The 14,787-nt window shown below is 50.2% G+C and overlaps 1 protein-coding gene across 1 annotated transcript in view; it reads left to right on the top strand.

The window, feature by feature from the left end:
* Window positions 1-2,336: 2,336 nt before the first annotated feature.
* The window catches only part of Ano2 (anoctamin 2), a 104,988-nt gene continuing 92,537 nt past the window's right edge, over window positions 2,337-14,787 (top strand). The window contains exons 1-3 of the mRNA XM_090325178.1: window positions 2,337-2,346; window positions 4,982-5,148; window positions 6,120-6,437. Of these exons, the coding sequence (XP_090181304.1) occupies window positions 2,337-2,346; window positions 4,982-5,148; window positions 6,120-6,437 (495 nt within the window). The remainder of the gene's footprint in view (window positions 2,347-4,981; window positions 5,149-6,119; window positions 6,438-14,787) is intronic.

The following is a 14,787-nucleotide window of genomic DNA, read 5'->3' as shown; positions in this document are numbered from 1 at the left end:
CACTTGAACCACAGCTCCAACTCCCCCCCCCCCATTTTGTTTGGTCATTCAATGGACTTTCCTTGCTTGGTTGGGCTGGCATGAAACTGCAGTTCTCAAATTTCAACCTCCTGAGTGGCTGGGTCCTTGCTGATGTGTGTGTGTGTGTGTGTGTGTGTGTGTGTGTGTGTGTGTGTGTGTGTGACATGGAGGGAGGCAGGTGTGTTTGGGCGAGGCGGGGCTTGCCAAGGCTGGTAGATCTCACCCCATAGTCGAGCTGTGGGTACAGGAAGGGCCTTAGACGTGTGTGTGTGTGTGTGTGTGTGTGTGTGTGTGTGTGTACATGCACACACACTCCTGGTCCTTCTATCCCCCTGTATTTTGTCCTTGGGACCTGACTGCAGGGCCTGAGGCATCTGGGGTCTCCTCTCCTCCTGGGTTTTGGTCTGCACTGTTCATTTGGTAGCTGGGGGAGTTTCTGGAAGCTTCTGCCCTCTGGGCTGCAGGGCTGCAGGGCTGGGCCCTGGCTCTGGTTCCCTTCCCCAACCAGGGGCAGGACCTGCTGGGCAGGGTTCATCTGGCCCCCTGGCCCCTTCAGAGTCCCACCTGAAAGCCAGAGCCCCCCCAGAAAATCAGGGGAGGCTGCAACAGTCTGTGCACCCCAGTGAACTCAGGCTCTGTGCCAGGACAGAGAAGCCTTATCTGGAGAGGCAGGAAGCAGAATCAGCCTCTGATATTCAACGGGTCTCCCTTCCTCCTTCCCTCCCTCCCTTCCTCCCTCTTTCCTACTTTCTGCCTCCTTCCCTCCCTCCCTCCCTCCCTTCCTCTCCATCTCCTTCCTTTCTCCCTCCCTTTCCTCCTCTTTTTCTTTTTTTTTAATCTAAAGAATTAGTTAACATTGATTTTTGCATCCTATTTCAAATGACGTGTTTAACGAACAAGTATTCAAGAAGGGAATGTCTATATACGATCACTGGCACTTAGATTTTAGAACATAATTAAAATCAGGCTGGTGGTTTCTATGTCATAGATAAATATTAATCTATGCAATAAAACATTATGTCTATAGCCTCCCTTACTTCTTTGTCTTTCCTCCTCTCCCTCTTTCTCCTCCTTCCTTTTCTCTCTCTTTCCTCCCTCTCTCCCTTTCTGTCCTCCCTCTCCTCAGCCCTCTCCTCCCTCCCTCTCTTCCTCCTCTTCCTTTTCCCCTTCCTCTCTCCCTCCTTTCCCCACAACTCCCCCCACTTCCTTTCTCCTCTCTCCTTTCCTTCTCCCTTAGTCTGCTCTCCTCCCCACTCCCCTACATTGAGCTCTCAAGCTGGGCACTGGTGCCTCAAGTCTGTAATACAGTCTCCTGAGGAGGCTGAGATTTGAACATTGAGTTGGAATCGCAATTTGGGCAGGAAAGCCCCTGCCACTCTTACTGCCAAGGACCCACTGGAAAAGCCAGACATGGAGCTGTGGCTCAAGTGGTAGAGCGCCAGCCGCAAGCAAAACAAAGTCCTGGGACTCGTACACACAGGAAAAAAAATCATGCTAAGCAAAACCAAAATCCAATGAAAACAAGGAATTTAAAATCGATTCGAACAGACATTTCTTCAAAGGAAATAAACCCACAGCGGAGAAAGCCCATAAGCACCACTCGTAATCAGCAAACACAAAAATCAGTCCTACCCGGATGCTTCCCTCCCAGGACACCCACCTTTCCAGCGCCAATGGACGCCATGTTTCTTGGGACCCTCGTTGCAGTCTGGAGGGCTGAGCTCCCCGAGGACAACCTTACCCCTCCACCTTCTGCTCCTGCTACAGTTTTGGTGGCCAAATGGTCAAGACCCAGGGTGCCCAGATCTCTGCCAGGGGGCTGTAGATATTGACATTTGAACTTCTTCACCCTGATCCCGGGGAGGGCAGCCAGGCGGAGGGTCACGTGATGGCTGAGCTACTCAGGAGGTTGAGGTAGGAGAATCGTGGTTCTAAGCGAGCCTGGGCAGGAAAAGTCTGTGAGACTCTTCAGTTAACATCAAAAAGCAGGAAGTGGAGCTGTGGCTCAAGTGGTAGAGCACCAGCCTTGAGCAAAACAAAAAAAAACAGAAAACACAGCGACAGTGCCCAGGTCCTGAGTTCAAGCTCTAGGACCATAAACTAGCACAAATAAATAAACGGATGTATGTATATCTGTATGTGTGGATGTATGTGGTATGTTTTTGTAAGATTCTCAGGATCATGTCTGTCCCCGCCTGGAATTCTTCACAATCCCTTGTATCTTACCCAGATGGGAAAATGGAGATTAGAAGATCAGTTCTGGGTTTTAACCTCATGCCCAGCGGTTCATTTTGGAAAAGTTCACTGTCAGAGAGATGGGCAAAAGTGAGTGACCAGAAGCCTGGTTACACTTGAGGGGAAAGATGGTCAGAGAAGGGATATATAATCCGGAGGGTGTGTGTGTGTGTGTGTGTGTGTGTGTGTGTGTGTGTGTGTGTGTGTGCGTGCAGGTGTAATCTCAAGAGGCTGAGATCTGAGGCTTAAGGTTTGAAGCCAGCTCAGTCGCAGCATGGTGGGGAAAAGCCTTGAAATTCTTGCCTTCAATTTGGTTAACGGATAGAGCACTAGTCTCGAGCCAAGAGGCCACACCAAAGGATGAGATCCTGAGTTCAAGTATATACACGCACGCGCGCACACACACACACAGCTACACTTGAGAGTGATGGAGGACTCTGAGGAAACCTGCCAATTAGGGGGCAGTGATTAGCCAAAGGAACAAACCCATGAGAAGAGCAGGGGAAAGATGCTATTTTTCTCACTGGCTCATGATCGTGCTCGCTCACGTGAATGAAGAAGAAAGCTAGTGATCCGGAGACAGGGCAGTGATCACGGCTGAGTGACGGGAGCCATTACAGACACCAGGAAAGAGGCCCTTACACGCTCATTAGCCATGCTCCAGATCACAGAGTAGGGTGGATAAAGCAAAGAACACGTTTTATTTGGGTAACTCACCCCACGCTTAATTTGAAAGGGGTGTGTGTGTGTGTGTGTGTGTGTGTGTGTGTGTGTGGTCGGTGAATGAAACACTTCCTGGAGTGAATTTGTTATTCTCATGTCTGACTTCTAGGATCTTGCTGATTATCAAATGTTAGGGGTAGACGGTCCTTTTAAAGAGAGGAGGGTTTTCCAAGCTGGTTTTTTTTTTTTTTTTTCACTCTTTGTCTCCTTTTACCCTGTGTTGTTTTTCTTTGCTGGTTAAAAGTGAGCTGTATGGTAAGGCCTCATTGACACACATCTGTCATCACAGCTACTGGCTACTCAGGAGGCTGAGCTCTGAGGATGGGGGTTCAAAGCCAGCCAGGGCAGGAAAGTCCATGAGACTCTTATGTAAAATGAACTAGCAAAAAGCCCAAAGTGGAGCTGTAGCTCAAGTGGCAGAGAGCTAGCCCTGAGCAAAAACAAAACAAAACAAAAAAATATATATATATAAAGCTCAGGCACTGAGTTCAAGCCCTAGGATGGGGCTGGGTGGAGGGATGGAGGGGGGGAGGAGAGGGAGAGAGAGGGAGGGAGAGAGAGAGAGCATGCAGAAGGGAATGAAGTCAGAAAGGATTCATGAAGTTGTGTTTCTTTTGGCACTAAATTGATTAAAAAGGGAGAGCTGGGGCTCCGTGCCGGTGACTGGCACCTAGAAATCTCTGGAGGCTGACATCTGAGGGTTGAAGTTTGAGCCAGCCCAGCCAGGAAAGGTCATGGATTTGGTGAACTGATAGAGCGCCAGCCTTGAGCCAAGAAGCCACACCAGAGTGTGGGGCCCTGAGTTCAAACCCCAGTACTGACAACCAAAAGAAAAGAATAGGAAAGAAGAAAGAGGAAGAAGAAAGGGAGGGAGGAGGGTAGGAAGGAAGGAGGGAGGGAGGGAGGGGAAGGAAAGGAAGATGGCGGGAGGAAGGAAGGTTGGTTTTCTGCATCCCAGAGAAGCCCTTTCTGTGTCCTCTTGCCCCACTTCCCCCCGTAGCTGGCCACCCTCTGGGACTCAGCCTCGCAAGGAAATTCAAGCCCAAGAGGTGGCCATTTTGGAGAGGTCAGTGATTGGGAATAAGCCAGGCCTGCAGGCTCTTTCTCCCTGGAATCTTCTCCAGTATGGATAGCTGGCGCTCTACCATTTGAATCATGTCTTCAGTCTGGTGTTTTGTTTTGTTTTTTTTTCTGGCGAATTGGGGATGGGTTCTCACAGATTTTATTTATTTATTTATCTATTTATTTTGTTGGTCGTGGGCTTGAACTCTGGCCCTGGCCCTGAGCTCTTTAGCTCAAGGCTACCGTCCTGCCCCTTGGAGATAAGAGTCCTTCAGTTCTAAAGGACAACTTGGCTAGGGGTAATAATTTAGGGTCACCGTTTATTAGGGGGCTTGGAATTCTATCACTGCATGATCACCTTGTCTTTTTAAGAGTTTCTGTTGAAAAAAAAAAAAACCCAAAAGGAACAATTACTGTGATGTTTTTTTAACCCCCGTATTTATTCATTCATTTTATTTAATTGTTTTATTGGTCTTGGGGCTTGAACTCTGGGCCTGGGCACTGCCCTTAAGCTCTTTCTCTCAAGGCTAGAGCACTCTACCACTTTGCACCATAGCCCCACTTCCGGCTTTTGGCTGGTTTATTGGAGAGGAGAGTCTCACAGAACTTTCCTGCCCGGGCTGGCTTAGAACCTCGACCTTTAGTTCTCGGCCTCCTGAGTGGCTGTGAGGACAGGAGTGAGCTGTCAGATTCATTGGGGTGGGGTGGGGTGGGGGAATGACGGTTTCATTAGGGCTGTGTGTGTGTGTGTGTGTGTGTGTGTGTGTGGCTCCCTTTTACTCTGCCGTGGCTAATAGGAACTTGGCTCATGCTGCAAGGAAATAGGCCATTTTTTTTGGGACAATGAAGGGGGGGGGCCTCTCCGTGCCTCAGTTTCTCTGTATCTCAAGTTCCTTCACAAACTGAAGTTGTTCTCTCTCTCTCTCTGTCTCTCTCTTAGATATCCCTCTGCTCCCTGGTTCTCCACGCCGGCTCAGTCCCCGGACGGTTCAGGGGTTCAGACATACACAGCAATATCTCAAGGTGCCAGTTCCCGGGGCCCGGGGCTCTTCCAGCCACTCCCCAGGCCTGGAGTCCATGCGAGACAACGGCCGTGGTGGCAGTTCTGTAAGTATGGCGAGAGGTACAATGGCCTGGGAGGAAACCCCGAGAGAGCTGGACTCTGGGGGGCCCTCCAGAGGGGGACTGTGTGTGTGTGTGTGTGTGCAGCTCTTTTGTGAGTGTGTGAACAGCTCTCTCTTTCCTCTTTGCTCTTCTCAAGTCACACCCAGTTTCTCCTGGTCCGAGGAGGGGCCCAGGAAATGAAGAGCCTGCCCCAGGCAGGGCAAGCCTACCTGTTGGTCTTCACAGACTCCCCGAGTCTCTTTCTCAATGCCACGGAGGCTCTGAGCCCTCTCCCCTGTGCCTGGCATCTCATCCGGTTGCCCCGGTGACTTAGCAGGTGGTGGCAGAGGCAGCTGGGAATCAAACCAGCCCTATAAACAGGGAAGCACCCAGAGGGAGGGAGGCAGGTCCCTGCCCTGCTCCGCCTTGCACGCTCCAACCCTCCCTCCCTCCCTCCTCCCCTCCCTCCCTCTTTCCTTCCTCCTCTGCCTTTCCAGCTCCACACTCTGGCGTGGAAGGGGCAAGGGGCTGTTTCCTCAGCACCACCAGTGTCAGATCCTCACCTGGGGCTGGAGAGGGGAGGAGCATGTGGGGCTGTGAGGGGCTGAAGGGCTGAGAGACTGCCACGGGTGGGGGGGGGCTGCACACTGACTTCTGTTCTAATGGATCCGGAGAACCTGCCAGTGAGTATTCTGTGTGTGTGTGTGTGTGCATGTGTGCTTGTGTGTGTGTGCTTCAGATGGACACCCAGGTGGAGATGTGTGCAGGATGAGTGTGACAGGTGACTTGAGGCTTATGGCCCTATGTCTGGACCAGCAGGGCCCTGGGACCAGCTACCCAGACCACTCTCAGGGCTCTGAGCCCAGGGGTGGCCTCCTCCTCCTCCTCCTCCTCCTCCTCCTCCTCCTCCTCCTCCTCCTCCGTCCTCCACTCTGCTCATGGGTCCTCACCACTATGTCTTCCTCTGTCTGCAGGTCATCAACAACTACCTGGATGCCAACGAGCCGGCGTCGTCCGAGGCCCGCCCGAGCCGCATGCACTTCCACGACAACCAGAGGAAGGTGGACTACGTGCTGGCCTACCACTACCGTAAACGCGGGGCCCACGCGGGCCACGGCTCCCCCGGCCACTCGCTGGCCCTCATCTCCAACGGGGAGACGGGCAAGGAGCGCCAGGCTGGAGACATTGAGCTGGGGCCCCTGGACGAGCTGGAGGAGCAGAAGAGGGAGCAGCGGGAAGAGTTCGAGCACAACTTGGTGGCGGCGGGACTGGAGCTGGAGAAGGATGTGGAGGTGAGGCTGGCTGGAGGGAGGCCCGAGCCCCCCTCCCATGACCATTCTCCCATGGTTCCGAGGAAAGATCTGGGTTGCTCGTTGAACTTTGGACCTCACTTTCCCTGTGGGGACACTAAGGAGCGTCCGGGTCTCTAAAGGAGGAGATTTGGGACATTCTGGGGAACGGAATGGAACTTCCATTCAGACAGATTTTATCAACTTACAAGGAAGAGTTAGACTCATCTATGATAAACAGAAGCAGCAGGGAAGCCATTCGTTCACATGTCCACCCACCCATCCATCCGTTACCATTATCCATCCATCCATCCATCCATCCATCCATCCATCCATCCATCCATCCATCCGTTACCATTATCCATCCATCCAACCATCCATCCATCTGACTTCTGTTACCCATAATCTATCCAGCCAGCCACCCATCCATCTATCCATCCACCCGCCATCCGTTACCCATAATCCATCCATCCATCCATCCATCCATCCATCCACCCATCCATCCATCCATCCATCCATCCATCCATCCATCCATCCATCCATCTGCCATCCGTTACCCATAATCCATCCATCCAGCCACCCATCCATCTATCCATCCCATTCATCCATCCACTCATCCATCCATCCACCACCTATCATTCATACATTCACTCACCTCTCCACCTATTCATCCATCCTTCCATTCACCCTTTCATCCATCCACTCATCCATCCATGCATGCATCCATCCATTTATCCACTTACCGACCGAGCCATCCATGCATCCTTCCATCTACCTGTCCATCACGAATCTATCCTCCCGTCTATCCATCCATCATCCATTCATTCACTAATTCCTCTATCATCCATCCGTCCACCTGTCTGTCCATCCATTATCAATCCATCCATCTGCTCATCTATTCATCATCTATCCACCCATCCATCCATCCATCCATCCATCCTTCCATCCATCATCTATTTATCTACCATCCATTCATCCACCCATCCATCCATCCATCCATCCCTCCATCCATCATCTATTTATCTTCCATCCATCCATCCACCCATCCATCTGTCCATCCCTCCATCCATCATCTATTTATCTTCCATCCATCCATCCATCCATCCTTCCATTCATCCATCCATCTGTCCATCCATCCATCATCTATTTATCCTCCATGCATCCACCCATCAAACCATTCATCCATCCATCATCTAATTACTTTCCATCCATCCATCCATCCATCCATCCATCCATCCATCCATCCTTCCACCCATCATCTATCTTCCATCCATCCATCAATCCATCCATCCTTCCATCCTTCCATCCATCCATCCATCATCTATTTATCTTCCATCCATCCACCCATCCAACCATTCATCCATCCATCATCTAATTATTTTCCATCCATCCATCCACCCATCCACCCAGCCAGCCACCCAGCCACATTCCTTGACTTGTCTTTGCCATTTCCCCTGAACCCTTCCACTCTGTATTTCTGGCTGCCATTCTTATCTCAGTGGTGCTGGGGCTGTCAGGTTCCCTCGCCCCAGCTGCTGTTCCCCAGATGGCACGCTCGTTTCCTCACCTTTGGTCTCTGCTCCAAACTGAGCTGCTATTAGATATGGCCAATCCCATAAAACACCCTCCTTCCTGTCCCTCTGTCCCTCATCCCTGATTCCATTCCCCTTCCCATCCCCAATAGCCTGCCACTGGCACTACTATGTGAAGAAATAGGATGGATTTAGTGTGTGTGTGTTTGTGTGTGTGTGTGTGTGTGTGTGTGTGTGTGTGTGTTTCTTTTCCTGTAATGGAATTGGAACTCTGGGCCCTGTGTTTGCTAGCCAGGCACTCTTATTACTCCAACCAGTCCTTTAGCTTTTTTTGTTTTTTTGGGTAATTATTATTTAATTAAGGTCTTGCCTTTTGGCCTAGGTTGGCCTGGGGTGTGAATCTCCTGTGCATTCACTTCTTGCCGTTGGGTTCACACACAGGTGCCACCAGCTCTTTCGTGAACTTTTATTTTGCCTTATCTAGCATCAACCTGTGATTCTCTCAGCCCTCTGTCTGCAGAGTAGCTGCAACTGTGGGCGTGGCTTTACGATTATGACTGCGATGATGATGATGATTTTTTATGTTTGTTGGCTGTGGGGCTTGAACTCCAGGCCTGAACCCTGTCCCTGAGCTCTTCAGCTCCAGGCTTAGTGCTCTACCACTTGAGCCCCAGTGACACTTGTGGTTTTCTGGTGGGAGATGGAGTCTCCCTCCCTGGGCTGGCTTTGAACCGCGATCCTCAGATAACTTGAGTAGCTGGGATGACAGGACTTGAACCACCGGTGCAAGGGCGTGGCTGAACCTTCAAGCCTGAGTTTGTTCCAGGTAGCACGTGGGATATATTTATACCAACCAACCCCACATCCACCACTGGGGTGAACAGTGAAGGCCTTTGACCGTCTTTCCTTTCATCCACATCTCTGTCCATCTTTTCTGCCACCCGATGCTGTATCTTTGTATCAGGGGAGATTAGATGTCCCCCGGCTTTGATTTTGAAACAGGAGGGCTCAGAGCTAGCCCTTGGGACTGACTGGCGTTCGATGAGAAACAACCTGAATAAGCCAGCGTCCAAAACCCCTCACCCCAACTCTCTTCCTGTCTCCAGCTTTTCTTCCTGAGGATCAGAGGAACCTTTGTGGACAGAACGCTTTGTGACAGCTTTGTGGACAGGACACTGTGTGCTCGCCCCTCCCTGGCATTCTTCTCTCCTCTCTTCTCAGCCTCCTGAGTAGCTAGGATTACAGGCATGCACGCCGGTGCCTGGCTGTTTTCAGGGGCACAGCCCAGTTAATTGCAACCCTCTGCCTCTGGTTCATTGTGGCAGGCAAAACCTGTCGTTCCTATCCGCCTCTCTCTTCCCCTTCTCAGCTGCCCACTCTCCGCTCCAGGCCTTCTTTCGAACACCCTCCTAAGCCCATGGAGAATGGAGAATGCTGATTTGCTGCACGCAGTTTTTTTTTTTTTTTTCCTTTAAGGAAAAAGAAAATAAACTCTCATTGTTGAGAACGATCTTTGATTGTACAGTAACCTGGGAGGCAGTACAGACAGTTCCCCATACCCCACGCTCTCTGTAATCTTCCTCAGTCCAGCGACCAGGTGGGGAACCTAAATCTATGCTCCATTCATACTTCCTTGTGTCCCCCTTTTCCCCCCCACCCCAAATACCTACCATCTTTTATTCTCGAATGTTGGATAGCACATGACATGTGTCCCTCTGTGGCTCCTTGGCTTCCTGAGGGAGCCTGGTGGATTTTTCCCCCCTGCTTTTGTACAGCATGGGTTTGTGATTTACATACAGAACGCGCTGTGACGCTGTCAGGAGTTCCAAGCGGCGTGAAGCCTTCTGTATTCTGTAGCTTTTCTGGAGTTCACTCCGTTTCTTATTTCTCAGCAATATCATTTTCAGACCCCTTTGGGCTCTGCATGCCCTGTCGGCCTCGCTCGTTATTTCCAAGGGGCGTGCCGTTTGTATAGCTGCCTCAGTTTACCTGACCATCCCCTGAACGGCGAAGGACCCCTTGGGCTTCACATCTTCCTGGATGGGTGTGTTCCGTGATTTCCTGGGTGTCCTTTTCCTTTCTCCCCACCATCTCAGCGCACGTGTGTGTGTGTGTGTGTGTGTGTGTGTGTGTGTGTGCCAGCCAGTCCCCGGTGGCTTGCACTCAGGGCCTGGGTGCTGTCCCTGAGCTTTTCCACTCAAGGCCAGTGCTCTACTACTTAAGCCACAGCTCTGCCTGTAGCTTTTCAGTGGTTCATGGGTGGTGATAAGAGGCTCATGGACTTTCCTGCCCGGGCCGGCTTCGAACCACAATCCTTAGATCTCAGCTCCTGAAGAGCTGGGATGACAGGCGGGAGCCACGGCTCCTGTGTCTCATTTGCCATCTTGATATTCATTCTGGTGGGAGAATGAAATCAAGGTGGTCAGCCTGGGCGTTTGAGAAGCAGCCTAGAACTGGTGCCTCCCAGGGACGGGCCTTGGCCTGGCTGCACTCGGGCGCGGGGAGGGGGGGATGGGGGGGATAGGGAGAGCAGCTGGGAGGGGAGGGCAGGTATCTCAGTCTCCCCTCTCCGCTCTGGGGGAATCGGATTTCACTTGCGCTGCAAGACAAATGGGGTGGAGATGAGTCTCCACCACAGACTGTTAATAATAATAATAATAATAATAATAATAATAATAATAATAATGATATAAAAGAATTAAGTTAGCCTCGCAGATGGAAAGAGCTTTGCATTCGGTGAACTCTGGGCGAGTGGCTGTCTCAGAAATCATTTTCTGCCCTGTGATCTTGTTTGTGGGCAGTGCAGGGCTTGGAAGAGCTGTGAACGCTGTTTGGTCTCTCCTTTTGTAAAAAATAAAATATTTTTTGGCCAGTCCTGGGCTTGAACTCAGGGCCTGGGCACTGTCCTTGGACTTTCTCAAGGCTAGAGCTCTACCACTTGAGTCTCAGCACCACTTCTGGCTTTTTCCGTGTCTGTGGTATCTTGGAATCGAACTCAGGGCTTCCTGCATGCTAGGCAAGCACTCTACCACTAGGCCACACTTCTGTCCCTGTCCTTCCTTCCTTCCTTCCTTCCTTCCTTCCTTCCTTCCTTCCTTCCTTCCTTCCTTCCTTCCTTCCTTCCTTCTGCAAGAGCAGAAGGCGGCAGGAGGGTCTCCCAGCTAAAATGGGAGACTTCTTCCATGGCAGCGGAGGAGGCAGACGCAGCCCTGAACGTCCAGGGGGGAATCTCCCTTGCCCTGGCTCAGACACAGTGGAAGGTGAACGGGGCGGCTTGGAGGGCGTGTCTGTGGCTGGCAGAGCCCCGTAATCCCCCAAAGCAGGTAGCTAGTGCATCTCCTTCTCACCCCCAAGCAGGATGGCCTCCCGGGTGTCTGGGGACCCCAGGGCTGACGACAGAAGCTGGCACCATTCGGCCTGGCCCAGCCTGTCTGGCAGCACCTTGCCCTGGGCTTCTGCTCCCTTCTCCCTCCCAGGTCAGGCGTGAGCTTCCTTCACGGGGCCGGGTACTCTGCTTTCTCATGGGGACCGAGGGGAAACCAGGAATGACCCGGGCTCTCTGTGGAAAGGAGACGCCCGCCCCGACTCCCGACCCTGCACGTCCAGTGGGCCTGGCTGTCGGAAATCAGTGAACTCCAGGCATGGAGCTAAAGGCCTAGGGGCAGTTGGCGTGTCTCCACCTCCGCTGTCGTCCTCTGTGATTGACAGCTGTCAGTCCTCAGGACTATGGGAAGGAGGTAGTGGTGATAATTGGGAAGTTCCTGTTATTTTTCTAGTTTATTTTTGCCAGTCCTGGGTTTGAACTCAAGGCCTGGTTGCTGTCCTTAAGCTTCGTTTTTATTTTTTTAACTCAAGGGTGGTGCTCTACCACCTGAGCCACAGCGCCACTCCTGTCTTTTTTTTTCCGAGTGGTTCCTTGGAGATGAGAGTCTCATAGACTTTGCTGCCCCAGGCTGGCTTAGAACCGCGATCCTCAGACCTCAGGTTCCTGAGGAGCTGGGCTGGCAGGCCCCAGCCCTGGCGCCCGGCCCTGTGACTCCCAGCGCTGTCATCGGGGACGTCTGCTGGGGTTCTGCGGCCGCCCAGGCCTGCGGAGGGTCCGTCAGCCTCCAGGCTCTCAGCGCATGTCCCACGGGCGTCCATTCCTGTCCTGGTAGATGGACCCCTGGAGAGAACCCGGGCTGCAGTGTTCCTTCGTTCACAGTGTAATGCCACAGCCCCGCTTCCCGCCCTCCTCCACCCACCCTCTCAATCCGCTTACACTGGCGACCAGTGCTCTGCCCACCAGCTGACGGGGAGGGGACGAGGAAGAGAGGGGGAGGAGGGGGAGGACCAGAGGGGAGAGGAGGGGGAGAAGGAGGGGGGAGGAAGTGGAAGCAATCCACGCCGACCCCAGCCGAAGCCCCCTGCAGTCCGGACTGGCCTATCTGCTCCTGGTCGTAGGGGAGCTGTGCCGTGTGTGTGTGTGTGTGTGTGTGTGTGTGTGTACATGTGGCCGTGAGTGAACACACACGTGAACACACAACCACGGGCAGATTGTCTGTGTAAACCTAGTTGAGCACGTGTGCATGTGTTTGTGGACACACACACATACATATACCACAAGTACACACAGAGGTATGCATCCACACAAACACACATGCACGCACACCACATATGAACACAGACCTGCATTCACATCAACGCACGTGGACACCACACACACACACACACACACACACACACACAGACACACAAAGATATCCATACACATAGACACATACCACAACACATACACACATATATCCATACACATAGACACACACCACACATACACACAGATATACATACACATAGACACACACCATATATACACACAGATATCCATACACATAGACATACACCACACATACACACAGATATACATATACATAGACACACACCACACATACACAGAGATATACATACACATAGACACACACCACACATACACAGAGATATACATACACATAGACACACACCACACATACACACAGGTATACATACACATAGACACACACCACACATACACACAGATATCCATACGCATAGACACACACCACACATACACACAGATATACATATAGATAGACACACACCACAACATATACACACAGGTATACATACACACAGACACACACCATATATACACACAGATATCCATACACATAGACACACACCACACATACACACAGATATACATACACATAGACACACACCACATATACACACAGATATACATACACACAGACACACACCACACATACACACAGATATACATACACACAGACACACACCACATATACACACAGGTATACACACGCATAGACACACACCACATATACACACAGATATCCATACACATAGACATACACCACACATACACACAGGTATACATACAAATAGACACACACCATATACACACAGATATCCATACACATAGACACACACCATATATACACACAGATATACATACACATAGACACACACCACAACATATACACACAGATATACATATACATAGACACACACCACAACATTTACACACAGGTATACATACACATAGACACACACCATATATACACACAGATATACATACACACAGACACACACCATATATACACACAGATATACATATACATAGACACACACCACACATACACACAGATATACATATGCATGGACACACACCACATATACACACAGATATACATACACATAGACACACACCACATATACACACAGATATACATACACATAGACACACACCACACATACACACAGATATACATATACATAGACACACACCACAACATATACACACAGGTATACATGCACACAGACACACACCACATATACACACAGATATACATACACATAGACACACACCACATATACACACAGATATACATACACACAGACACACACCACACATACACACAGATATACATACACACAGACACACACCACAACATATACACACAGATATACATACACATAGACATACACCACACATACACACAGGTATACATGCACACAGACACACACCATATATACACACAGATATCCATACACATAGACACATACCACATATACACACAGACACACACCATATAAACACACAGATATCCATACACACAGACACACACCATATAAACACACAGGTATACATACACACAGACACACACCACACATACACACAGATATACATACACACAGACACACACCACATATACACACAGATATCCATACACATAGACACACACCATATATACACACAGATATCCATACACATAGACACACACCACACATACACACAGGTATACACACACATAGACACACACCACATATACACACAGATATACATACACATAGACACACACCACATATACACACAGATATCCATACACATAGACACACACCACACATACACACAGATATACATACACATAGACACACACCACACATACACACAGATATACATACACATAGACACACACCATATATACACACAGATATCCATACACATAGACATACACCACATATACACACAGATATACATACACACAGACACACACCACATATACACACAGGTATCCATACACACAGACACACACCACATATACACACAGGTATACACACGCATAGACACACACCACACATACACACAGGTATCCATATGCATAGACACACACCACATATACACACAGGTATACATACACATAGACACACACCACACATACACACAGGTATCCATACACATAGACACACACCACACATACACACAGGTATCCATACACATA

Source organism: Megascapheus bottae, chromosome 37, assembly GCF_031878675.1.
Source record: "Megascapheus bottae isolate mThoBot1 chromosome 37, mThoBot2.hap1, whole genome shotgun sequence".
In the NCBI taxonomy this organism is placed as follows: Eukaryota; Metazoa; Chordata; class Mammalia; order Rodentia; family Geomyidae; genus Megascapheus; species Megascapheus bottae.
Note: the sequence above shows the minus strand (reverse complement) of the source record. Positions and strands in the feature narration are given on the sequence as shown.